The sequence below is a fragment of the Topomyia yanbarensis genome, chromosome 2, assembly GCF_030247195.1.
Source record: "Topomyia yanbarensis strain Yona2022 chromosome 2, ASM3024719v1, whole genome shotgun sequence".
Classification (NCBI taxonomy): Eukaryota; Metazoa; Arthropoda; class Insecta; order Diptera; family Culicidae; genus Topomyia; species Topomyia yanbarensis.
In genome coordinates this window covers 23,881,234-23,908,887 of record NC_080671.1, presented here as the reverse complement: position 1 = coordinate 23,908,887, position 27,654 = coordinate 23,881,234, and the positions used below count along the sequence as shown (strand labels likewise).

Below are 27,654 nucleotides of genomic sequence, written 5' to 3'. Positions count from 1 at the left end.
TTATTGTATATTATTCAATATCGAGATGTTTGGCAAAATTACTGAAAAAATCTTGTTCTACAACTTTGTAGAAGACACCTAATTTCTATCTCTCTCCGTTGAAAAGTTAGTGTGGGCGCCATCTATGCGGTCACAGCTGGAACTAAAGTTTTCTAACCAAAACATAACTCGTATTATGTACTACAATTCTTCCGAACACACTAGTGAGCTAAATCTAACCATTATTCCATAAAAATAATTAGTTTGTTGGAACCTAGTACTGATACACTACCATGCACTTCTAGGCCCCATGCAAAACTGACTCAGACATCACTTCGTTATAAGTTTAATAACTTTTCTTGTTCGAGTCGGATCGCTTTGCAGTCTTCAACAAAGTTGTAGATAATAGAATTATCTTCTTAAATTTCACTTTTGGTGATAATCTGATGTATACAGTGTCCCCTAGCGGTGAAAATGTTCGCAAGTGGGTTTTCTCCATGTAAATTGTCGAAAAATCCCATACAAACTTCAAGCACGTTGGTCCGGTAGCTAGACTTGTTCGATTTGGCCCAAATTTGGAGCAGACACTCCTGGTGGGACTAGGAATCGACTCAGGGGTGGGCTGATGGGGGTCATTTTTTTCTGTCACTCTAATGTATATGTTCGTCTGAGTATTTGTGACAGTTGGGTCAGGGAATGGATGCAGAACTGGCATATATGATAGAATAGTAGCTAATATTTCTAATGATCAAATTGTGCTTTTGGTTCCATTCATTCGGAAAAGTCGGATTGGAAAAATTAGAGTACAATGAATTTACCGACGCACGTGAGTCATCCATTCCCGACCAGCATAGCACGATGAAAGTCTAACAGCATGCAATTGTCGTTAATGGTAAGTATACAACATTTGCTGCATTTAGACGATTTTGATTTCATGTTACATATGTTTTTCTATTCGATTTCATTAGTCTGTACTTTTGCACATCTACTAGTTTGCTTTTCCATTACTGATGTATACCAAGATAGTAACGGTCAATTTATAAACTTCTGATCAAGCTCTTTGCATCTTTTTTTCTTTATTCGGCATGTTATAATTCCTTTTATTGGTATATCTCTACTATACGCTATCTATACTCATATAGGTACAAACGCTCGTGGCCTTCGCGATAACACAAACCTGGCCACAAACGCGACCATGCAATTGCAATAATCCACACATACTCACGCCCGCTATTTCGCCTACATGAAAAAAAACCCCAGTAGTTCAGTAAACGTAACATCTTTAAACTTCCAAACGCAGTCTCAAACATTAACCCACCTCGCGCGAACATAACACGGTCACGTCCGGAAGTCTTACCTCGGTTCTAGCAATCTGGACTATTGTCTTCAGTTGAACCAATAGAAAAAGTGACGCTCATACTCACTAAACAACACGTTCGATGGTACCATCTGTATCATACACTAAAAATTAAGCATTAGATTCACGGTTCGCGCGCGATCAAACAAGATTACACGCTACATCATTATAAAATTGAAATTATACACGGCATACACGTGAAAAACACGTTAATATACAAACGCTTGAGCCCTTCGCGACCATCCACGGCACCTACACCCGCGATCTCGTAAACATGATAACATCCCGGTGATAAAGTGAATGTCTCAGCTCCTATAAATTTTCAAACGCGGTCTCAAGCGTGAACCTAAAAACTCCCACACTCGCACGATCATGAATCGGTCACTTCCGGATGTTTCTATCCTTGATATCAGCAGACTAGGTCCATGCCTTCAATTGGATCAATTAAAAAAGAAAGCTCTCATATCCACTGGACACCACGTTACATGGCGACATGACCGAGGACTCTAGTGATATGGGGTAACTTACTCCCTGTCAGAATGTGAATTGTACACCAAAAACTAACTATCAGAATGAAGGTCCGCGTGACCATCCAAGAACGCACGCGTATATAGAAAATGCCACACGGTTACAAAATCCAGTCTTGTACACGCGAAGTCACATGAACGCGAGCACACGTGACAAACGCGTTAACATACGAACGCTTAAGCCCTTCGCGATTAACAATGCACACCTACGTTCGCGATCGCGCAAACTTAATAACACCCCGGTAATAAGGAGAACGTTTTAGCACTTATGAAGTTTCAAACGCGAACCTACAAACGTCCGTTTTTGCGCGCTCATGGATCGGTCACGTCCGGAAACCATTACTCTCTGTCCTAATAACTTAGGTCCACACATTCAGTAGCACCAATCAAAAAATAAAGCTCATTTCCAACACGACAACACGTTCCATGGCGACATCATCGGGAACTCTAGTGATATAGAAGATCTCACTTTCTTTTAGCATCTGAGCCGTACACCAAAAATAAAGTATTAGATTCACGGTCCGCGCGCCATTATCCAAGAACACACGCGAATATGCGAAAGGCACACGGTTATAAAATAGAATTTATACAAGCGAATTTACAGACACACGCGACATATAAACGCACACGCGATCGAACACGTTAACGTACAATTGCTCGAGCCCTTCGCGATGATACACGCGATCGCGAGTCCCTACACCCGCACATACCTGAACCGTACAATGAATATCACATTCAGAATCACGGCCCGCTACAATTGGCCTAAAGCAGTGTTTTAGTGGGGCGTCATTGCCTGTCTGGTCTGCAAATTCTAGTATGTGATTCTGACGGGGAGCCCTTCCGAGAACCTAGCTCTACAGACCCAGTAGGACAACTCTCGAAAAAAAAAAATCCGCTCACCAACGAAGACACGCAAGTAAAGAAATTCAGTTTGTTTATGAGAAACATAGCCGATTCAAAACGTGGTTTCGACTAGCAAGTCAATATCTAGGGCTCTGCTTTTTCCCTGCGTAAATATTATAATTTTTCTAGAAATCTGCACAGATGCTTAGCATGATGTTGGGATTTTACCATACAAGATGTACAACATAACTTTGAGATTTGAAAAAAATAGTGGATTTCATGTTTTTTCAACGGCATAATGGATTTGATGTGAAATTATTTTGAACTTTTCGGAACTATTTGAACTCAAACTTGATTGATTTTAATTCAAGCTTATAGGCATTTTTTAAGTTAGACAAAAATACTTCATCCGGGGACAGGTATAGTGTAGGTGGTAAATCGATTGCCTTGTACGCAGCTCACTTGGGTTCGATTCCTAACCCCACACATAGAATTAGAATTTTTTCCAGAGATTCCTGAAAAGAGAGGCAAATGACCTTAAGGTTGAGAGCTCCATAATCGAAAAAAATATTAAAAAAAGTAAATTACGCACCCCTCTTAAAGTGTTCAAAATTTGTTTGAATCAGAGTAGATCACGGAACAGCGAGAAATTAATCGTAAAAATCATAAACTTTTATCGCGGATTTGTGCTATAAAACATCCAGAGCTCAAACCAAAATAAAATAATCATTTTTTCAACGCTTTGTCCGTTTATCTCTCCACTCCCCCATCCCATTGCCTATGAAAATGGTTCTACTGACGCGCGCGCCTTTGGATGATACCTACTCTCAATTGCCGGGGGGTGTTGGAGGTGGTGGCATACTATTTGTTCCTATCGATTAGGTTTCAATCTGCTCTGCCGAATGAGGAGAATTTAAAGCGACACTGCAGTCCAATGGTGCAGGGGGAGCAGGAGAAGGTGTACTTACCTATACAATTTTATCAATTGCCCGGCTGTTCCTTCGCACAATTGTTCAACCGTCGCTCGGTCTGGAGAAGACTTCGAATGGGAAAAGGGGGGCGGATGGGATGGGAGCAGGTGTCGCGGGCGAGTAGTAGAAAAATAGTTGTTTGAAGCGAGAGCGGTGGATTTATTTATGTGTGTGTATGTAAACGAGTGTTTGAACATTTTTTTGCCTTATTCATGAGTTTGATATTGGCAGTGTCGCGCGGAGGAGGAAGCTCCGACAATTTGCCTGCCCGCACCACGAAAAGAAGCGCACGTCACGTCTCGTCCCGTTCAGCTAGGTCTGTCTAAGCAACTTCGATGTTTTCAATGCTTCGTGTTTTGCGTCGATGGAGGACAGGCTGTATTATAAAACAAATAAATATAAATGAGCACGCAAATATAGGCGAATCGGTTTCGATTACGTCACATACACACACACATGGAGGAGCGTGCTGCGGGGCCCATACGGAAGGTATTTATCGTATTCCGGACGGGAATGGCTGGAAATGGCTGGCATATTGTTATTGCGAATTAGGCTGGAAATTAATTTTATTTCGATGGGTCGAATCGAAAACGAAACGATACGATTTAGCATGATTGCTGTCGTTTGCAGCTACTGTCAGTGGCAGGTACTGGGGCAATAGGCATTTGGTATGTTAGGTTGGTAAAAAATTCACGTTGTTTAGAACAAGATCGTTCGGTATTATTTTACCCCAGTAGAAAACTATTTGTTATCGCTCAGTTTTCGACTGTTCTTTGTCAAGCATCTGTAACATTTCCCCGTGAAACGATCCAAAACAATGAGCTCCACATCGAGTACAATGGATCGCATTAGCCGTAACAACGCCGAATAGTCAGCGGACTGTAAAATCATCACATCCAACGAACACCATTCAATGGCTTAATGTTTCCCTTAGTTTTGTTCGAGTCAACCCCTAAACCACCACCCAGGGGAATCTCTAATCTCTCGAAACACCATCATCCCCATTGGCAAGTACATTTGAGGCCAACACTATCCGTCGCTGGCTGCTGCTGCTACGGTTGCTCTACTAATAATGCTAGAAAAGCGTAGCGAAATGTAGAACCATCAGAAGGCAAATATCCTGTATCCGTTGTGTAGCAGTTAGCAGAGCGGCACGGGTATCCTTTCGCAATGATCGCAGTGTACCACTAACCGTTGCGTAAGCGTGACGGCTGGAATGGCGTGAAGTTGTTTGTTTACTACACAAATGAAAATTCAAATCCATGTTAATAGATATAATGTTATTGTTAGGGGCGTGTAAATTAGGATAATGATGGTATGGAGACAAACATATACGCCTAGCCGGTATGGGGAGGTTCTGACAGCGACGGGATTTACTGAAATTGCGAAGATGGCAGTTGATTGGAACATGTCTTCTTATCTAAATAAATGCCATTGCGAGAGAGTAATTAATTTCAATCTTGGTTGGAATCTTTTAGAGCAATATAGAAACTTTACGCCACAGTCACTCACGAGGCATGTAATGTAATTATTGTCAATTATTATTTTTATTAGCAATCAGTTTCGAACATAGTTTAGATATTTGTAAGACGACTCATGCAGTTTTTTGTTATTTACAATATATTTTTAATAGAGTTTTTGAAAACAGTTTTTTGTCTTGGGTACCGTGTTCCGGAATTATCAGAACTGGTTAGAAAGTAGTAAATCTGTATTACAACTTCATTGTACGAATTGCTTACATGTGCTAAGTCGACTATCTGATATGATTTGTTGGATGGAATAAATTAGTATTTCTGATATGCGTATGCTAAGTATGCTCGTGATTGGGCACTTTTGGAAACCCTTCTCAAGGATGGGCCAATTGGTATTACTCTCATATGAAGTGCAATTATTTTGTGTGAAGGTTATTCCTAATAATTTGTTGTAGAAAAAAAAGTGAAATTTTAACGTTATTTTGAAAATATGCTGGAAAATGAAAATATCCAAATGTTGGTACCTCATTGGAATCTGGATTTATTCTGGGGTCATAGCTCCAAAGGCAATTTCTAAATCGAGAAAGTTATGGCCAATTGAACGTCGATTTTGGTGTATCGAAGAGGACTTTGTAGTTTAGAGGTTAAGAGAATAATATTAATTTGTGAAAGAATATTTGGGGCATCTATTTGGCCAGCCAATAATTTTCCTACGAAAACGGCTCTAGATATTTTCCGTATTTTGGCAAGAGTATCCATTCATTCATATCTAGCAGACGGCAACGATCAGTGTATTTTATGATATTCGACCGAGTGTTCGTAAATTGAAATGTTGCCTGAAGATGTAAATTGACTAGGCTTACGGAAGCCTTCAGGCAGTTTCATCACTTACACAATTTAATTCTGATATCATTCTACAAGGTAGCCCAAATCCAATATTAAAATTAAAATTAAATCTGTTCTGCAGAACAATCTAAGACGCGTGTTTGAAAGTGAGAGCGTTGAAATTAAATTTCCTGTTAATACGGAAGATGACAAAATAAAAGTACGACTACACGAACTAGCAACGCGTACCCCTGTTAGCTAATTGCAACAACATATCGGACAAACGAATCCAGCGGCCCTGTGGTGAGGATGCGGTTAATAACGTAGGCGGAACAAAATTTGGACAATATTCAAAAGGCAATTTTTTTGTAGAAAACCCTTTATTAAATGTTCTCTCTATATGAAAACATTTGTCAGCTTTTTAACTTAATGTAGAAAAAAAATTTGAGCTCATTCGAGAAGCTTTACGACAGTTTGCAGGAACTTTTTGCAAAGGAGTCGAAAAAAATGATGTTGGCATATTTTTAATTTCTTTCTTAATTTTGATTATCATTTTTGTTAGTTTTAGGTCGAAAATTATGAGCATTTACTCTCTGCTTCATATTATCCCCGAAAAATCTCATTTGGACGCAGTTGTGGTACATTTGGAGGGATATCAGCCTTTTGTACAAAATATATACCATAATCCTCCAATGCGCCAAAATTTTTTTTTTGGCATAATAGCTAAGTGCCAGATTGGGCGTTCGCTGCCATTTTGTTCACATGGTACCTCCTAGTGGGTCGAAATTAACACTGGATATTTGAAATGAGTGTGCCTAGAGTATGACGTTTAGTATGGTGCTTTGCGCAGGGTTGCTTTTTTGTTTTAATACTGGAAGCGTTGTCCAAATTTCATTCCGCATACGTTAGATCTATTCCTTTCGTACCCAACTATATAATTCAAAACATACGGAACTACAATCACCCAAACCATCCTATGCATTCATCGAGGACCTACCAGTTCGGCATACCATGAAACAACCTGTGCGAAAGGAAAATGCATCCACAAAACAACCAACAACCTTGCACATCTTCAACTACATCACGAACGTTTATACAAACAGTAGCTGGTGTTCAAGCAGCAACGAATACCCGCTCAACAAATAGAATAGAACAACTTGGTGTCTTCAACAAAGTTATTGAAACATGATATTAGAAACAACTTCGCTGAAGACATATGATTGCTCTATGTTCAGGGTATCAAGATAGGTTCTTTTGGAAACAAAAACCTTTTAAAACAAATTGTTCTGATATTAATGTTATGAAATTCACGTTGGAGCTCGGTAAAATTCGGAATAACTTACCTTTCTGCAGTAGCTGATGATCCGGTAAAATGAGCCCCTCAAAGGAAGAAAAAAATAACTCCCATATCCACCAGAAAGCTCGCGAAATTCCTACCTCCGCACATATCTGAAAATTACAATGAATATCACATACAGAATCGCGGCCCGCTACAATTGGCCTTAAGCAATGTTTTAGTAAGTTACATTACCCCTCTCTTCTGCAATTGTAGCGAGTGATTCTGACGGGGAACCCTTCCGAGAATCTAGCTCTACAGCCCCATTAGGACAACTCTCAAAAACAGGTTTTTGGCGTTTAGATCACATAATTTCGAAACCCTCAGATTTGAGGTTGTCTTCTAAGAAAAAAACATAATGCTCTTGAATTTTTGGTGATTAATCCCCCTAGAAGTAATAATGAAGAATAAACTCTTCAAAAATGTTATTTTGGGATTGGTATCTTTACACCAAAAAATAATGAAATTTAAACGACATATAAATCAATACGAATGTAAACATACAATGTTGAATCAAAAATTTTATTGAAAATTACGTTAAAAGCAATTGGAGCATCAACCAGCATACAATTTTACACTTTCGTTCGTGTAATATTACATGTCATTCATTTTACGGCAGTATTCGAGTAAAAATACATTGAAGTGAATTAGTTTTCCGTTTAAAGAAACTGTAACTTTCAATCCACGTGTAAAATTATAATAAAATTCGTTGAAGAAAACACAAGTCGTGTGTATTTGTGGTGGAATTTAATTTTACATTTATATTCATGCTCCAAATATGTGCATGAAAATAAACTTAAAATTACAAAATATTTTTTTCTGTGTTCAACAAAGTTATTGAAACATAATGTTGGAATCAACTTTGCTGAAGACACGTTTGCTCTGTGTTCAGCGAATTGAAAATTGTTCTGACATTAATTGCTCACGTTTGGGTGCCTTCACGGGACGTGGAGGTTGACGGTGTGGTTACCGAGAGTGATCGACTTCAAGCGACTTTCGTTAGGCCACAGCTATACTGATGTGATTCGTTTTACTGTTCGTTTTTTGTACCACAGATCAGGTTATGTATTAACCCTCCGGAAGCCGCGCAAATGGCCCACTGAACGAGCAGTCGCTGGTGCGCTAAGACGATTTTACTAGATTTCCAGAGCAGCGTGCACTCAGTGCACTAGCGCGACTTCCGGAAGGTTCAATGTGAAAAGTTGGGTCATACGGCCATCTACAGTGGCAATAAAGTACAAATTGAGTGGGGATGAAATCCAGCTATTTGATTTGTTTGAGTTGAGCTGACTGAAATCCAGCTATCTTTAAAAGAACGCCCTAGGCGCTCTTGTTCAGATATGCTTAAATAAACTACACCTGAGTGAACGCAATTTCATGGGAAATTTGAATACCTAAAATGAGAGACTCCAGTGACCAAAGACTAAGTTTCGGAATACGTGTTGTAATTCGTTTCTTTTTAAGTCGAAACTTGAAATCCGTCGGCTGCATTTAAATAATGTCTGAAAAAACGACTCAATCCACCTAGCAGTGGGATGAGACACTTCTTACACAGTTTCGAGTTCTGCACGAATAAATTGAATAAATTATAGAAAATCAAACACACAATTGAAATTTAAAAAATCTAAAGCAAAAATATGAAAAAAAAAAAAATGTTTCGATATCATAAAATGATTAGAATGAATAATGTAAATCAAATTAATAAAATAAATAAATCAAATTAGGTAAGGTCATCAAATGAAAAATTTGACAATATTTAAAAATTTAAACTCGCAAATAGCATGAAATATATAAAAGGGGTGACTGAACATGATATAAATAAAATGAATAAAATTAGCTAAATTGATCAAATTAATCAAATGAATGAAAGGGAAAAATAAAAGAAATAGATAAAATAAATAAATAATACAAACGAATCAAATGAACGACGAAAATAACCAGAAAAATGAATGAAAAGAAGAAAATAAACAAAACAAAATGAATTAATTAATTATAATGAAAATTAAACGATGTTAAAAAAATTATAAAAATAATAGAATAAATTCAAATGCGTCAAATTATTAATTTGGATGACATGAATAAATCTAATGACTGAAAAAATTGACAGATTATTAAAATTAAGAAACTGAATAAAATGTATGAACTGGAAAAACTGAGCGAAATGCATATATTGAAAACAGTGAAACAAATAAGTTAAATGAATGATATGACTAAAATGCTTGAAATGAATAAACTGAATAGATAAAATGAGCTCCAATGAACAATATGAATAAAAAGAATGCTGAATGAATTAAATAAATGATTAAAATATAATGATCATATATTTAAAATTAGTCAAATATTCAAAATCTATAATATGACTTGAATAAAAACATGCATAAAATGCACAAAAATGAGTATATTGAATGAAACAAAAAAAAATTTGAATAAAATAAATGAATAAAACAAATTGTACAAATTTGAGAACCATTGCTTCAGAATGTTCTGAAAAGTTTGTGAAAATCCCATTATTTTAAAAATGACTAATTTATATACAATTATATCAATTCTTTTTTGTTTTCACCTTTTCTTTTTCGTTCTTCTTTTCTTGACTGCGTCGTTTAAGAATATCTGCTGTTACTACATTATTGATAGATTCTAATTAGGGTAATGAGCTTATTTAGCACTATTAGGGGGAGGGCCGCACTATTTTCTGAACAATATTGAAACTATATTATATATAACCTCTCTTAGAACAAAGTATCAGTGTGCTGTTTCTCAAACATCTACATAATGCTTATTTAGCAGAAGTATCTATTTTAAACATAAACGAAAATAAATGTTTTATTCTGTGCACCTATTCTCACCTCAATGATCCAATTATCACCTCCTGGGCGTGCCTCCTCCTTTCACCTCATTCAAAAACAATCTGGTTGAAACGCAAAACCTTAAATTCCATTTGTGTCGATTCTAACTAGGTTTCTAATTAGATCATGGACGCGAACGCATGATTTGTAAAACGAATCTTTTTACTTTTTTTCAGAAACTTAAAACAAACGTAAAGATCACGCACATGAAAGAACCTTATTAGCCGCTAGAAAGAGTGCCCAGTATTGCACTCGTAGCAAATAATCATGCTAAGGCTAACAACTGGTATAATGATTAGTTTCACATCAAACATAGCAATGTCCCTAGCCGAATTTTATGTCCAGATGAAAATAAAATCTCTGCGATCAACAATTAGTTGAAACCTGGAAATAATTGATTAGTTATACCTGAAATTGCATAACAAAATATATTTTCAAGCTTACGTTCATAGTTTGGCTGCACTGCTGATTCTTTCCTGTGTGCTGGATGTAAAAAGTTTGTTTTGATTGCGGGCTTTTTTTGTTTTAAACAGCCATTTATTCCTCGCGCGTATTTGCTATAACACACGCAGATTTCAATCTATCAGTAACAATTTTCGAAAAACTGACAGTGATAAAAATGCAGTGTAAACAATGCACTCTAAACTACTTCTACCGAAATTTTCTAGAGAAAATGCCCAACGGGTCATTTTTACAGCGTTTTTTCCGTGATGCAATTTGATGTGGGACACCGTTTAATAGCACTTTTCTCGAAACCACGATTTTGAAATTGGCGAACATGATAGCTCAAAAACTAATCAACGAATTGACTTGATTTTTTATGATAATGCACAATAGTCAGTCAATGAACCACAGAAAATCGATTTTTTTTCTCCCTCTCATTTTAAAGAAGAAAGAGTTGTCCCCCTTAGTTAAATATTATTTGCTCCAATAATCTCACTGATAAAAATGTCAAACCATATTGCCATAAAAACTAAATGACCCACCTAATATAACGAAAATAATATTATCCCCTTGTGTAAATATATAAGATAGCTATAAAATCGCATTAGTTTCATTTAAAAAAAATCAATATGTAATCCCCTAGTTTTAAGCAATTTAAAATGTAAAACAAAACAAAATTGGCACCTTAAAGCTAACGCAACGTGCCTTATCAAATAAACGAATTGAATAAAAAAAGAAGAAAGAGCGAATTTTACAGTAAAATATGAGATTTTTCGGTTTTCATGAAACCGTTTTCCGAAACTCGAACTTTTTTTCCATTTTTTGGCTCATCGAGTAACTACAAGTCTAAGCTTTACAAGTCTTATTGAATTTCTTGTGTCAGACAATTTTATCAAGAGTTATCGTGTTCGCCGTGGCGCTCCTCGACGTGGAAATGGTTGGACGTCTACTCTTGGAACGCTCTATGTGACTGAAAATATTTTTTTTTTCGTACAAAATGGATGTATATTATACAAAAGATCCATTGTTGCCTTGCCTTCAAAATCGTAAAACAAAATAACTTTCGGTTTGAGCACTTTACACCAGACGCTTTCCTTAAACAGAAAGCGTGAAAAAAATGAAATTTAAAAATAAAATTTATATATTACGCGATTACACCCTTATTGTAATTAATGCAACAGGTAATTTTTGTGTCATGATCAGTTTAATCTAAATCTTGCAAAAGAAGTCAACTTTTGACTAGAATTTTGGGAATTGAAAATACAGTTGCTCTCGGCGATCCCACGAGCATAATGTGAATATAAATTATATGAGAAATCAATTATCTCACTACTAGGTGGATTATTTGGTGATCTGTGTATTAATATATCATTCAACAACTACCTCACGGCTGAACGCAACATTTAATTCAAGGGGTTAATACATGATCTCTGGACAAATTTTCACTTTGAAATGATCTTACACATTGTTTTGTTTTTGGAGAGAACTTACATATTTATTTTTGAATAGTTCATAATAAATTCATAAAAAATTTAGCGGAATCGCATTTTTTGAATCACGTAGATGTTTTTCATACTTCGATATTCAAAATTTGTTTAGTTTTGCCCCTAAAACATCAGTAAAGCAATATTCTATATGTAACAGTTTCAATTTTAGTTATTCGAAATTGGTATGTGTGGAATAAAAATATAAAATGTTTAATAGCTCCGTCTTTCTTTTGTAAAACTTTATAAAAAATACCTATTGTTTAAAATTGTAAAAAAAAATCAAGAAATCGAAAAGAATATTACGAATTGCAAACATTTCCATTGAACAAAGTTGAAAATATTAGAGTAATACGAAAACAAAAATAGAGTTACATAGGACAAAAACAAAGAGAAATTCTGATTTCAGAACGTGTGACAAAAATGGATTTCCACTCGCAATCATCAGTGATGTAAATGCCAATCATATCTTTATCTGACGAGCACTAAACTACATACACTCAAGGCAGAAAATCGCTTGAATTGGCTTTTTTTTTTGCGAGGGAAGAGCTGTTTGGAGAAGCTCTCTGCTCCGACAGTATTATGCAAGAATTGAGGAACGGGCCCCATCTAGTCAGCTCGTACCATCTGTGATCGCCGTGTTTCGATAGATATCGTCAAATATCGTAATCTTAAGAACGCGAACGCCGAATTAGACTAACTCCCACAGCTTGTAACTATATATGTTTCTATTATTTTATAAGTGATTTTGATGAATAGAATTACCAGATATGGTTACAGACTGCTGTGTCATGGAATTTAGTGACATTTTTTATTCTGAAACAATTGTAAAAACCGGTCACGTGATACTACGTGATATTTCTTGCAATGCTTTAAATCTTGTCAGCTACCGAATTAAAAATCAACAGAAAAATTGTTCCTCTAACAAAATCGTTAACGTGAATCCATGATTCGTCTTATCTATGATATTGTTCGGCACTTTTAATTATGCGTAATAATTGGCTATCCAAATCTAGGGTCACGCTCTTCCACCATGCAACCATATCACATCGATAGCCATGCTTCAATGTACAAGTGTGTACAAACCCATCCATTTTGTTCTCAAACAAAAACCGTTCAAGAGAAACTCTTCAGTGCGAATTTCATGTGTACCACTTTTTCATTCCGAGATTCGAACGATTATTAGTACCACAGAAGCAGCAGCAGCAGCACTTAATTCAATTAATCATCTCCTGCGCTTCAAATGTATCCAAGTGGATGAACCCCATCCCTTCTCTTCCTAGCAGTTTCTGATCGTGTACTGGCTGTTGATGAGTCTCACTCCCCTTGGAAATGAAAATCAAATGCATTCAGTCTCTGCAGCAGCTTCTACACATATCAGAACTGTTGCTGCCAAGTGCATACATATGTTGCCATCGTCCGTTTGTTGGTTTCCAAACTCTACCAAAGTGGATTGGGTGCATCACTCTTAATTCTGCTTTATGAGCTCCGAAAGGCAGTTTCCCCGAATGAATGCAATTGAATCAGCATCATCATGACACGGCCAGCCGACGATGCTTGGGTGGGTGTGCGATGTGGGGTTACTACTGATGGGGCGGTGGTTCCGGCGGGCATCAAAGGTATGGTGCATTTTATCAGCAACAGTACAAAAACGGGACTCTCTTTGTGTTTATCGATGGATTGAATCAACTAAATGTATTTGTTTGTGTGCAAATCGGGATGAAATAACTCCAATCTGGGATGAAGAATTGATCCTTTAGATAAACAAAAGTGGTTTACCCTGGAAAACTATTTTTTTCTCTGCTGCAGGGAAAAACGAATCCGCACACAAGTTTGCCAGTTTGGTGCAGTACAACTTTGCCGTACTGGGAGGGAACTGCATTTTTATTTGCCGCCGAACGGTTATCGAGTGTTTTGTGTTGGATTTATAGCGTGTTCTTAGTTTTGTTTCCTTCGTACGGAAGCAGACAGTTACGTAAATTGATTAATTGGGGAAGCAATCTAATTCATTTGAAACTGTACTGAGCCCGGGAATGTACGCATCCAACTATTAATCGTAATTAGTGTACACAATTTTACATGGTCAACTTGAGCACGCACATCACGTGGGAGAATCATCTTCGCGCAGTTTCGAACTACAACAGAGCGCGCGTTTGTTTACACAACCATAGGCACTAACTAATCACAATCATTTCCCGACACAACTGCCCCTTGTTGACTCGGGGAGGTCTTGCACCCAGGAAGGTTTCAATTGATCATACTTGTAAGTTTCTGTTTCTCTTTCTTTCGCTCTCGACATGCAAAGTCACTATTAATTAATAGCTTCTGTGTCGTTGCGAGTGGCGGGCCCAGCAACGTCCGGGGTCTCGCAGCCGACTCGTCGATCGAAATCTATAATTGAATATTTCATATAGTTCAATAGTTTTTCCGGATGCCGGCGGTTCGATGCCTATCTACCAACCAACCCTAATGAGGGCCGGTTCCTTTCGTCGTGCTATAATTTATTTACATTACTTGGTACTGCAGATGATGCAGCGAAGGAAAGTGTACTTAGTAATTTATGTTGTACTTTTTACCCACTTGAGTTGCAGTTTGTGTTTAAGTTGTTGTTTTATTCACAGGAGTTTTTTGCTCTCTAAGCTAAGTTTATGATAGTATAGTGTACCAAGATAAGTCGAAGAAAAGTTTTAGAGCTGACTCTCGAAGGCGAGAAGCAGTGTATTACCCTAGAACTAACGAACGGTCCGAGTGGTTTATTTACGGTACGTACTTGTTGAGTATAATTGTGAATATCGAAGATAATGACGGAGTAGCACTGCCGTACATTTGGGTTTGTTTCCATTTAGTATGTGTTTCTGGAGGAAACCAGACGCACACAAATATCTCTTGTATTCCGCATTTTATTGCCGGGTAAAATCAGCACCGACACGATAGAAACCACGAAAAAATCGTCGCGTGTTACTGATTGTCGTTACCGATTTATTAAAATATAAGCAATGCTCCTCATAGTCAGCTATTTAGAGTTCAAGTTGCTTATTTGGCTAATTGTATTAATACAACAAATGATAAATTTCTCAAATTCTCGGCAACCGGCTGCCCAGAGAAATTATTACATGATAACGTTATTGGCACACTTACTATGCCGGTGATTCCTCGGTCTCTAGCAACGACATGTATCGGACTATCATTCCTTCCTTTCCCAGATGATCCGCATTCGGACGTGGCCGGCGTCGGCATTGATCAGCATGCAGGGATCAAATAGATAATGTGGCTCATTATGTTATTCCTAAGCATGTTGTTCTAATGAACATTTTGCAATCTCAATTGGTTCTGGTCAATAACGGAGTAGCACCCACGGGCTATCTTGAATGCTTTTGCTTAGGCCGCCTTTTTGAAGAAAAAACACATCATTGAAATGACAGGTTTTTAGTTGGTTTGTACTTGGTCCAGAAACCAGTCAAGCATTCACAATGTGAGTCATTGTTTGTATGGTGGTTCGCGCGTTACATATTAGTTCGCATAATATTTCTAGTCATTTCGTAAAATAAAGCAAAAGATAAACAGATTTTGTACACTCACAATGAAACCCTAACTGCGAGAAGAAGGAATAGAGAAGTCGTAAAAATGGTCCTCAATATAAACAAGAAAGTTCTGACATAATTCAAGCGTGGCAATTTCTAAATGCCCCTACAAAATTCAAGGAGTCAGAATTGTCCAGAAACTAATGAAACTTCCTTGACTACATTTATGAAAGATGCTGAAGATACCAAACAAGAAAGACATACAAATTATCGTCGCGAAAACCCGTGCTTGACAACTTTACTCCCAGTTATTCAATAAATCATTTCGCTTTGTGACTTACATCAAGACCGATTGGACTTTTCGTTTCAGAAAAAATCTAAAAACATTAAAAAAATGCCAGAAACTGCCGAGGAATTTCTGATCGGGTAGGCGATTCGCAGAAGTGAAAAAAAGGCACTTTCTACGGCACTTTTGGAACAATAAATGGTCAAATTTACAAGAAAGACCTCATAAGCCATTCTTACAATGTATCAGAAAGTAGAACGAAACACCCCAGTGTCTGAACGGCAGCAAAATGTCACTTGAAGAAAATCAGTACAGTGGGGACTTTCTTCTCTGAAAAAAAACAACAAAAACCAACTTATCTATTTATAAAACTATTTGAATATGGGAATGGAAGTACCTACCGTTTTGACCAACCGCCAATACCCTTGATTTTCTTTTGATCATATCTCCGGTTCTATGCAATTTTTTTAGTTAAATATTAAAAGTTAATTTTTCTCTCAATACATACATTTTAATTTTCCTCAGACATTTTTACATAAAAAACACTTATAATCTCAATGTAATTTGAGCGCATGCTGAGATACACCGAAGGGAAAAAGTCGCATTTTCTCATATCAAAGGTTTTGGCAATTTGTCAAAACGGAGGGTGCTCCCATGACCCGAGGGGTGGTTAGATTGACACAAAAATTTTGGTTTTTATATATTGGACTATATATGAACTATTTCTCAAAATTTGGTTCAAATCCGTGAAGGTCGATTTCAAGTTTGCATCTTTTTTATCACTTCGCTTGAAATGACCCATATACATAAAACTACACGTGCAGTTGTCCTACTGGAACTGTACAGCTTGGTTCTCGGAAGGGCCCCATATAACAATCAAATGTGCGGCTGTAGGGAACGGGCGTTTATTTGTTCCCGCTTGAGACACCTATAGCGTTCGATCAATCATCGGGGCGTTTTATGTTTGCCAAATGTTGGGATAGTTGGTGGATGATGAGGTTACGTGCTCTGTTCGTATTTATGTATCATCGCGAAAGATACGAACGTTTGTATGTTAACGTGCATGATCGCATGGACTTCACTTGTATACATTCGATTTTATAACCGTATGGTATTAACATATTCGCATGTGTTCTTGAACGATCGCGCGAACAGTAAATCTGATACTTAACCCTTAAATGCGCAATGTTGTTTTGGAGCAACATTGCGAAAACCATCTCAAAATTATCGTAGTAACGTATTAATGCTGTGGGACAATTTTCCGACAATTTGAGAAAAATTGGCTTGCGCCTTTAAGGGTTAATTGCAGATGAACAGATAACTAAGTTCGCATATATCACTATAACTTTTTTATCATTGGGTAAAAATCAACCAAATTTTGCACACTTTCTCATTGATGTGTATTGTTTACATGCTGTCAAACTCGAAGTCGTGTTTTTCGATTCAACGAAAATGGAGGTGAGCCAACGCGAGTCGAGAGAACAAATTCTTTCCAAACACCTGGAATTTCCTAACCTGTCGCACCGGCAGTTGGGAAAAATATTGAACATTCACCATTTAACCGTCTCCAGAGTGTTGAAGCGGTTCCAGGAGCGGTTGACGTTGGACCACAGCAATGGAGCTGGAAGAAAACCGGGACCGGAGAACAAAAAGACGGAGGGAAAGGTGAAGCGGATGATTAAAGCAAATCCCAACGTCTCAAGCCGTGATTTGGCTAAAAATTTGGCATGTCGCAGAGCTATGTCCAGAATGCAAATAAGAGAGCTGAACTACATACATACATACAACTTCCCAAACCGCGATGAGCGGCAACAATCGACGGCTAAAACTCGGGCACGGAAGCTCTACGAGAAGATGCTGACCAAATATGGCTGCTGTGTGATGGACGACGAAACGTATATAAAAGCCGATTTTAAGCAAATTCCGGGGTTGGAGTTTTCACCGGCAAGAGCAAGTTCTATGTGGACGACAAATTTAAGAAGAAGAAAATGAAAATGTTCGCCTCCAAATATCTCATTTGGCAGGCCATCTGCTCTTGCGGACTGAGGAGTGAGCCTTTCGTGACAAAGGGCACAGTAAATGGCGAGATCTACAAATCTGAGTGCCTCGAGAAAGGCCTTTTGCCGTTCTTGCAGCAGCACGACGAAGCTCCGCTATTTTGGCCAGATTTGGCACCATTCCACTATTCTAAAAGTGTCCTGGAGTGGTATGAGGCCAATTCTGTCCATTTTGTTCCAAAGGACATGAATCCGCCAAACTGTCCGGAGCTGCGCCCGGTGGAGCAGTACTGGGCAATGATGAAGCGGGAACTTCGGAAGAGCAAGAAGACCGTCAAAGACGAGAAGGACATGTTAAGAAAATGGAAGAAACTGAGAAACTGCTACCGGATGACACTGTAAAGACTTTGATGGAGGACATAAAGCGAAAATGCGTTCATTGTTACACTCAAGGCTCCATCGATTAACTTTTCTTTTGATTTTTGAAGTAAATATATGTATAAAACTACCCTAAAATTTTGGTTTGATTTTAAACATTATAAGAAAATTGGCATGACATTTTCGGTGTCGCAATAATTTTGTGTTCGCCCTTTAGGGGTCGTATTCGTATTTTTGATGCCAGATGTCGTTAGTGTGCGTGGAGTAACCGGAGAGGGGGAGGGGGGTTAACTTTTTGGGGCTTGAACGGCTTTTGGGGCAGAATGGGACACCTCCAAATGATGCAGCTGTTGATTTGTTATTTGCCTCGGCCTGTATACGATTTCGGGAGTTGTGATACCAGAGAAAGTTTGTAGACTGCATTTTCAAACTTTCTTCAGAGATGTTCTTTATCCGTAAGAGTTATTTTTGGATGGCTGCTCGGTTTGCTTTTGTCACTTTTCTTCTGTACCTTTCAATGTAGTGCTGTTCGACCATCTATTGAAGCTTTCCTTCAATGTCAGCTTCTTATTCCGAACAGCCCAAATAAGCCGTATAGTGTCGGTATTGGTTGTTTCATCCGGCTAAGAATTACACTACGGACTACCTGTTCTACTAGTAAAAACCCACCAAACAGGGATCCCCAATTCCATAGTGTCATATGACCCGTAGCATGATTAAAATTATTGGGGGGGGGGGGGTGGTGTTTCAAAATATTCTCAAAGGCGAACGGAGCCTGGGACGTGCCGAGCGAACTCCCCAGTATGCTTTATTACGCAGCGGAACGTTCACTCAAATACCGATTTTTTCCGACGATGATTGGTATCATTTTACTGGATTTTTGTTGGTTGTGGGTTTGGTGAGGCTTTCGGCAGATGATAGTTAGGTGAAGTTTTGCTGAATTTTGATTATCAAATTTCGACGTGTGCAGGCGAACCTGTCCAGACGCCGTGTGGTATCCGGCCAAAAATTGAGCCACTGGGTTCCTGCTCCCATGACGAAGAAGGCGAATAAGTCCCTAAGTCAAGATGTAGTTCCGTGCCGAGGACTTGATGGCTGGTGGGTCTAGAATATGGGTTTTGTCCTTACTGTGCAGATCTCTGACACAGTGGACCATTATTTTCTTCGTAAATCTTGGGAATCAAATGATCGTGCCCCGTTTAATCCTGATATGGCTCGCTACATGCGTTCACATACCAACTTGCTTGGTGTCCTCTAGTAGTTGTGCAATATATGTTGGAAATGAAATGTGCAGTTTTCTAATCAGCAATTTTTAAAATTAACTTACAGCAACTATAAATCTATCTCGACTTATGTAGGAAGGTAAATCTTCCATAGAATTGGTTTAAGAACTGTACTTCTATAAAGAAAACGTCTCTTTGGAAAATTAAGTAACACTGCCTTCATTGCTTAAAACAAGTCAGACATGACTAACCTACGCGAAATGCCTCGTGATTGCATTCTTCGAAATAAGGCTATTGACGTGTGTCTCATATCAGAGCTCACAACTCACGATATCTGTGCAGTCACAGTTACTCTGACTATAAACATAAACAAAAAGTTTACATATTGTTATAATGTCGCATAGCGAGTCATCTCCTTCTGATGATTTCAAAAATGTTGTATGTTATTGTATCAGAAATGGGGTTCCGCCCATTATCGGCAGTGATGCTAATGCTCATCACATCATTTGGGGCAGCTCTGACATCAATCTGGGAAGCTCTAAACTGATGGAGTCGATAAGTAGTACAAATTTCAATATTCTGAATGCGGGAAACCGACCAACTTTTGCGAGGTCTGGGAGGGAAGAGGTGTTAGACATAACGCTTTGCTCTGAAAAATTTCGCATGAGCTGGGTAATTGGCAGGTTCCAAATGAAACTGAACCGTCTCTATTCGATCATAAATATATATCTTTCGATCATTTTGAGGTCACCTTCAATGTGGTAACATATCGTAATCCTAAATCTACAAACTGGGACCTCTTTTTGGAAAACTTGACAACTAAATTTCATGGATTTTTTCCAACAATTAGTCAATTAGACGACTTAGATGACGTCATTGATACGACAAACTCATTCATAGTAGTATCCTACGAAGAAGCTTGTCCACTTCGTACTGTTAAATCGACTAGTGGAACCCTCCCTTCTTGCTCCCAGCGATATTACACTCACAGGTAGTTTTCCTTACAGGACATTCCATGTGAAGATTCCCTGGAAAGGCAACAAGAAACGCAAGTGGTCTGTTACACAGACGGTTCTCTGATGGAGGGACGTGCTGTTGCTGGTGTCTACTGTCGTGAAATGAGATTGGAACAATCTCACCATCTAGGTAGATACTGTACTGTATTCCAAGCTGAAATCTACGCGATTATGTGCGGGGTACAATCGGTCCTTCAACACATCTTGTCAGGCAAAGTAACAAACTTCTGCTCCGATAGTCAGGCTGCAATCAGAGCCCTTAGCTCGGACAAATCACGGTCCAAGCTAGTGATAGCGTGCCGAACCCAAATCGAAGAACTAAGCATTGTCAACACTATCTACCTTGTCTGGGTGCCCGTACATTCCGGTATTACTGGTAATGAATGGGCTGACGAATTGGCCAGGGCAGGTTCAGCGATTGACTTCGTTGGTCCTGAGCCCGCCCTGCCAATTTCGACAAGTTGGATAAGAGAAAAAATACGGTTCTGGGCTTCTTCCGAGCACCACAATTATTGGAGAAATCTAGAAACGTATCGCCAAACAAAGGCGTTTCTAGAACAAACTGTGCTCAGTGATTTAGAAAAATCTCAGCGGTATGCTGACCAGGGCTTTAACCGGCCACTGCAAACTCAATTGCCACATGGCAACTATTCCGCACGCTGAGTCTTTTTCGTATGATCTTTGTGAATTCGACTACGGAACCCCATATCATCTGATGTGTAACTGCCCAGCAGTAACGCAATTGCGATTTTTAGTTTTCGGCTGTCCTTACATAGTTTTCGGCTGTCCTTACATAGACGACACCATTTTTGGACGACTGAATCTCAGAGACATACTAAAGTTTCTTATCCAATGTGGTAAAGAGCTTTAGGCTTACTCGCAGGCGAGTTGAACTAGTTGTGAGTTTAACTTACCTGTTGTTTGTTGTTGTTTTTGTGCTGTTATTTTTCCCACCCTTCAAATTCTACTTCCTCCTTCTCCTTTCCTTCCGCTCAGGAAATGATGTCTGATTCCTGATGAACTCCGGAATAGAATGTCGGATCAAAATGAAATAAAATTGCAGCCGATGGGAATATTGTACTTTTTGAGCATCGTTTAAAAACTTCTTTCTGATCAAAGAAATTTGAATACTACGAGCAAAACTATTGACTTTGTATCAATTTGTTATGTATAGTCGATTTGTATACAAGATACGGCCTTGCGTACCTTAGAAAAAAATATTTGGGCGGTTTTTATAACTTTCTTTCATAAAAGTAAAAAATCAAATCCTCCCTCTTTGCACTCGTCAAGTAAAGAAAAAGGGATAAAGGACGACCCGCAAGGAAGCTGAATCGAACAAAAGACAGCAACAATCACGAAATGACATCCCAAGTGCACTTTTTCCGAGTAGATTTTCGTTTGATTTTTTATTGTATTCCTCTGAATTGTCCATGTGCTGACCAAAGATATTATTTTATTGTGCCCTTTTGAACAGTTTTATAAATCCTTAAGCTTGATAGTTACCTGTTGCTCTCCATCCGTTATGCTAGTTGATTTTTATTTTATGATGTACTCTGTTTAAGAGCAAAATAAAGCAGAACTTCTTTCCTTTCATAACTGAATAAGATACTGAAGCAGAATAGAATACGAATCTTTCGCAACCAGTCATCGCAGGAACAAAGTTCGCAAACTTCACACTGGTTGACAGCAACTGAAATAAGCAAAAAAAAAAAATAACGTCGGATTCAACGAAAGGACAAACTCTAAATTGTATAGGAAAAAGGATCTCTATCACGATGATGCTCTTTGTGACTGTGCAAGCCACAAAACGGCTACCACCCACTATCTGCTATCTCAAGCAGCACTTGTATGTTAGTGTTTCATTTTTTGTTTTGTGTGCATTGATTCATCTGCCAGCTCACAACCGGCTTCGTTTGTAGTTTTTTTTCCCACATTGGGTTGGCTTCAAGCAGATGGGGTTCCATCATGTGAAAAGTCATGCTTCTTTCACAAGAAGAGAACTCATTTCGATATGCACTCATGCTTCGGGTTCGAGTTGCAAACGAGTTTGTAGATTATTTCTCTTTCATTCAAGTTTTTTTTTAATTTGTCAGGTACCAAAATGACAAACCTGGAACAAATTATTTACTATTTCAGAAGTATGAACGATAAAAAACAGTATGAATAGAAATTCGCTGATGGAAGAATATTTTGAAAGTCCTGCTTGAATTGTGTTGAATATTTTTGCATAGGTACCGCCATGAATTTTTATTTTACGACTAATATTTGCTTTCTTTCTTTTTCTTTTCAGGTATGTGCATTGATAGTGAAATTGAAATTTCCACTCGTCATAGGTAAATGTGCTCAATTCCTGAGAATGTGAGAATCATAATCAGTGTCAAATTTCCCCAGTACTTGGTACATTGAATGCAAATCAGATGGGTCATGCTAGAAACAACAATTTTTCAGTTCGTTAGTATCCTTTCACCGTCCTCTAGGAAATTATTGTTTGAGCGGATTTTCGCCAGCTTCGCCGTTCAGAACAAACCGACTGTGAATGGAATTTGCTCTAATGAAACTCGCCGAATATATTCGACACCCGGGAGCAGTCAATTCACCCACCTCACCACCACATCCCATCTCCAAACAGTCCTGCACTTCCTTCAACAAAGTGAATATCCAATTTCAGTGTATTGGATGATTTTGCAGCGATATCACCACATACAGCATCCACCCGCCCAAAGTTCAAACGCATCCGAACACAAGCGGGAACAATAACTTCGGGCGATTCTCAGATTTCAAATCTCATAACCATCCTCTTTGCTGGGCACCACCGCCGTTGTTGCAGCAACGGGGCGTTGGGTTTTGCATGTAGCTAAAATACACACTGTCAGCCGGTTCAGTTTCAGATCCGTACCGGGGTCGATGGAAATGAGATCGATTCCAAAGTACATCTCCGGTTGGTTTGCGGAATCACCCCCGGAGGGCAACCACAATAGACCAAATAGAAAACAACAACAACAACAGCAACGGCAGAAGCAGTAGTACCCCATTCTCGGAAAGCATCATCATCATCATCATCAGTACTACCCCTGCATATATGCAACGACAGCTCTTGGAGATGGTGTTTTCCTTACAATGAAGATAAAGAACTTTTGCTGTGCGGTCTGGGGATGGCTTGATGGCACCTGTATACGGGTGTGTGTGTGTGTATGAGTGTCCAACCGCACATAGAGTGTATGTAGAACGAAGCAGCAGATCTATTTCAAGCTCTGATTGTTGTTCCTTTGGGGCAAACCGAATAAAGCCACAAAAACGAGTGAGTTTTCACTCTAGACAGAGTGCATCTTCTGCTGCAGCATCCATAGACACATGTCACTCATTCATCCAGTAGCACAATACCGTTGTGTGTTTGTGATTATGTACGTGTGTGTGTCTGCGTTTGTGTACAAAAACGCTTTCCCTTTTGCAGTGGTTTGTCTTACAGTCCAACATCAGATCATTTTGATGGAAATATGTTATCCTTTGCGCTTCCATGGGTTGGAATGAAGCACAAAAAGATGACACGGATTTGATTATTAATCTAGGACTGCTAACTCTCTCTCTCTTTCTCGACAGTCCCTCCCTCTGGCCGGCAGCTGCTGCGAGATCAAATCTCGTTGCTGCTGGATTGTAAAGTTGTTTGTTGGGGTATTTTCTTTCAATTATGCTTCTCCGCCTGCTCTAATTTGCGCCTGTAAACATGACACGAACCAAGAACAATTGAAGCTGTGTGTCTCGCTCGGTTCCGACTTACGTCACTGTTGTCTGCTGTTACACTAATGTTTGCCTTGTAGTGGATTATTCGAAGGGATAAAGGACACAGTATCAAAGTGAAATTTCAAGGAGATGAATCTTTCAAAGAGCTTTCTCTTTCGGTATCTTGTAGTTACTAGTGCGGCGGGGTAATGGGTTCGATTAATGGGTATTGCGAACTTTTTCGTAAGAAACTAACTGAACAATTATGATGAATGAAAATGATGATAATTACTGCGAAAAGTTGAGATGAAGATCATGTTTCAGTTAGCAAATTGCTGTAATTGAAAGAAGATGAATGCAAAGGATGTTTTGATTGTTTCAATGTATTTCGGTAGACTTGCTTTCATTTCAAATTTGAACAATAGGGCATCTAGAATATAAGTTAGTGGAAGCACACCTAATTAATTTGAAAACTTTGAGATTGTCTACAAATATTGGATGTACCGTTTCGGTCAAGACTATCATTCCTATTTGCCATATCAATTCAAGCAATGGTAAGCCCAATACTATTTGGCGGCGGGTACTAGACTGCCCATAAAAAATCGAATGCTTGAAAATTCAATCGATCCAGTTGAGTGTCTGCTATATATTTGGTTAGGGACTTTGCGTTTCGACATCGTTTCATCAGAATCCGACACTAACTTAGAGACAGGACTACGCTAGCACTGGATGGACGCTAGCTCCAAAAAATGAAAACACTTTTGGTGTTTCTGAGCAAACCCCTAGTCCTACGTGATGCCCCGCAAGAAAAGGACCTATCACTAAGTTAGTGTCGGATTTTCATGAGACGAAGTCGAAACGCAAACTCCATAAATAATTTAGTTCTAGGTTTTGGACTCCTCCCGCGCAAAAATGAATTTAGCATAGTTCAAATCGGACGTCTAACTACCGAACCAACGTGCTTGAAGTTTATGTGGGATTCTTCAATAATTTGCATGGAGAAATCTCACTAACCCGTGTTTTCATCACAAGATGGCACTATTGGCTTCAGATTAGCACTCAAAATGTGTACACAAATTATATAAACATATTTCTTTGTACATGGATACCAATTTTCTGAGTTTTATTTCATAAAAATTGGTATGACGTAATCGGAATTTTTGATCAGACCAGGTTTACACTGCTTTTGAAACATGGACATGAAACCCTACTTGTCGAAGTAGGTGTTTTCGTTATTCGAAACGGAATGAATTTAGATATAGAAGATTGTGAAAAAGGAAAAGATTAACCTTTGCGTAAAGAGGGAAACTAACCTTAATGTAATTAGCCAGTTTTCGTGTTAGAAAAATCTCTTATCCTATGTGCGGTGTTGGCAATGGAACTTAGGTGAGTTGCGTGCTTGACAATTGATTTAATTGATTGAAGAGCTTGTTTTAAATACTCTTCTTGCAAAGGCACATCAAAAAATTCCCCATTGTAGATCCTTCTTAACCAGCATCAAAAATTATGGAAGAGCTTAAATTATCAGTGTCGGGGGAAGGAATGTCAAGAATATTCTTGTCGGTAGCAGCCCCAGGAAAGTGCATTCTGTCGTGATCCGTCGATGGTTGATCGGAGCTATCCGCTATGACGTCTATCCGCGGGAAATGTAGTCGAGTAAATGACGAACGAAGCTTTTCCGTTTGTCGATAAGTACATATTATACAATCTCACACTCATACATTACAATGTATGGTGTCTTGCTATCCCGTTCCGAGCTTCGGGTGCCGTCAATAGGTCTCGCGCATCGGAATATTTGTCTCGCCAGAACTACCGCGTTTCGTGCACATACATACTTGTCGTGAATTTCGAGCGCTCTCCATTCTAGTGTCTATCCACTGGAAACGTAGTCGAGTGAATGCCGAACGACGCTGATTTTTTCCCGCGCGTCGATATGTACACCTTGTACATTCTCACGCCCACACATTAGTATTTCGTTACTGCGATTCGAGCTTCAGAATCGCAATAACGAAATACTAATCCATACTTCGTATGGATCGGAATATTGCTCTCGCTCGCGCATTTGTGATTCTTATTTGCACGGCGCATTCATATCCTTACAGGCAGGACAAAAAGCGGGCGACAGTTTCCGAGCTATTGAAGAAACCCGTTGCTCACTTCAGCATGTTGCTATCTCGTTCTGAATTTCATATATCTTTCAAAGTTTATTCCCCGCTCATTAGTTTCTCTCGCGTTAATCCACGTTAATTGTGTTTCTTTCATGCAACGTAAAATTCGGGCCCCCTCAACGTTTTAGTGTTGGTTGGTTTATTCCTCCTGATCATAGGCGTATATTTATAATTTAGACACATACGAGACTCTGATCAGAGCATAAACACAAATATCGAAGAGACCTGCGAATCCAAGCTTGAATGTAAATAAAGTTATATTAACATTATGCTTTTTTGAGTTGGACTCATATATCTAAGTAAATTTAGAAAATACTGATGAGAAACGATGGAGCCAGAGTTCAGATAGTTCTGAGGATAAGGAGTTGGTCTAATTCCTTGTATCAACGGAGCTCTGCAAACTTTGCAAGATGTCTTACTTCCATATGCTGAGAAGGAAATATTTCGCTTGGACCGTTGATAATTGACCAAAACATCGATGTAAGGAACCCAGCCAGCTGGCTCTACGGCTCCTAATTCGGTAGAAAACCTGTGTTAAATCATTGAAAAATAATTGATGCTGAACAATCAAGCAACGAGAAAGAATTGTGGAAAAAACATGCAGGAAGCAAGCTACTCAACCCGATTGATTTTTTACATATTTTGATCATTTGACATGGATGAATGCGTTAACTTGACTGGGCTGTTGATCTGTGGTTTTGTTTTTATATATTTACAACATGTGAGGTATAAAAATGTTTGCAAATTTCAAGGCGACGTACGATTCTGTGGAACGAATTGAACTCAAGCAGATAATGCTTGAAAATAGCTTTCCGACAAAACGAACTAAGTTGATTCTTGTTACACTGGATTGGCCAAAATCAAGCGTAAAAATAGCCGGGGACATATCCGACTCGTTTGTGACGCTGGATAGATGGAAGCAGAGCTATGTACTCTCTAATCTGTTGTTCAAACATAGCGCTTGAAGGTGCGATACGAAAATCTGATGCGCAAAGGAACGAGATCTCAGATCCCTCTCGACTTTGCGGAGGACATCGAAATTATTGACGAATATCGTAGAGCTGCGAAAGAGGCATCAGTGCCTTTTAAAAGGGAGGTTACAAGAATCGGACTATCTTTTAACTCCAACAAGACAAAGTACATGGTAGTTGGTTGAAAACAATGTGTTGGTGGAAATCGATGGGGTACGGTACGGAGTTGTCGGCGAATTTATATGCCTTGGAACACTGGTGACATGTGAGAACGATGTTAACCGTAAGGTAAA

The 27,654-nt window shown here is 38.7% G+C and overlaps 2 protein-coding genes across 4 annotated transcripts in view; both read left to right on the top strand.

Moving 5' to 3' along the window:
• Positions 1–23,705, top strand: part of LOC131678417 (uncharacterized) — a 139,100-nt gene extending 115,395 nt beyond the window's left edge. The window contains exon 3 of the mRNA XM_058958567.1: positions 22,796–23,705. Coding sequence (XP_058814550.1) covers positions 22,796–22,842 — 47 coding nt within the window. The 3' untranslated portion in view covers positions 22,843–23,705. The remainder of the gene's footprint in view (positions 1–22,795) is intronic.
• The window catches only part of LOC131678416 (CUGBP Elav-like family member 2), a 1,026,317-nt gene that overhangs the window by 811,579 nt on the left and 187,084 nt on the right, over positions 1–27,654 (top strand). The gene's annotated exons all lie outside the window — the stretch shown is intronic.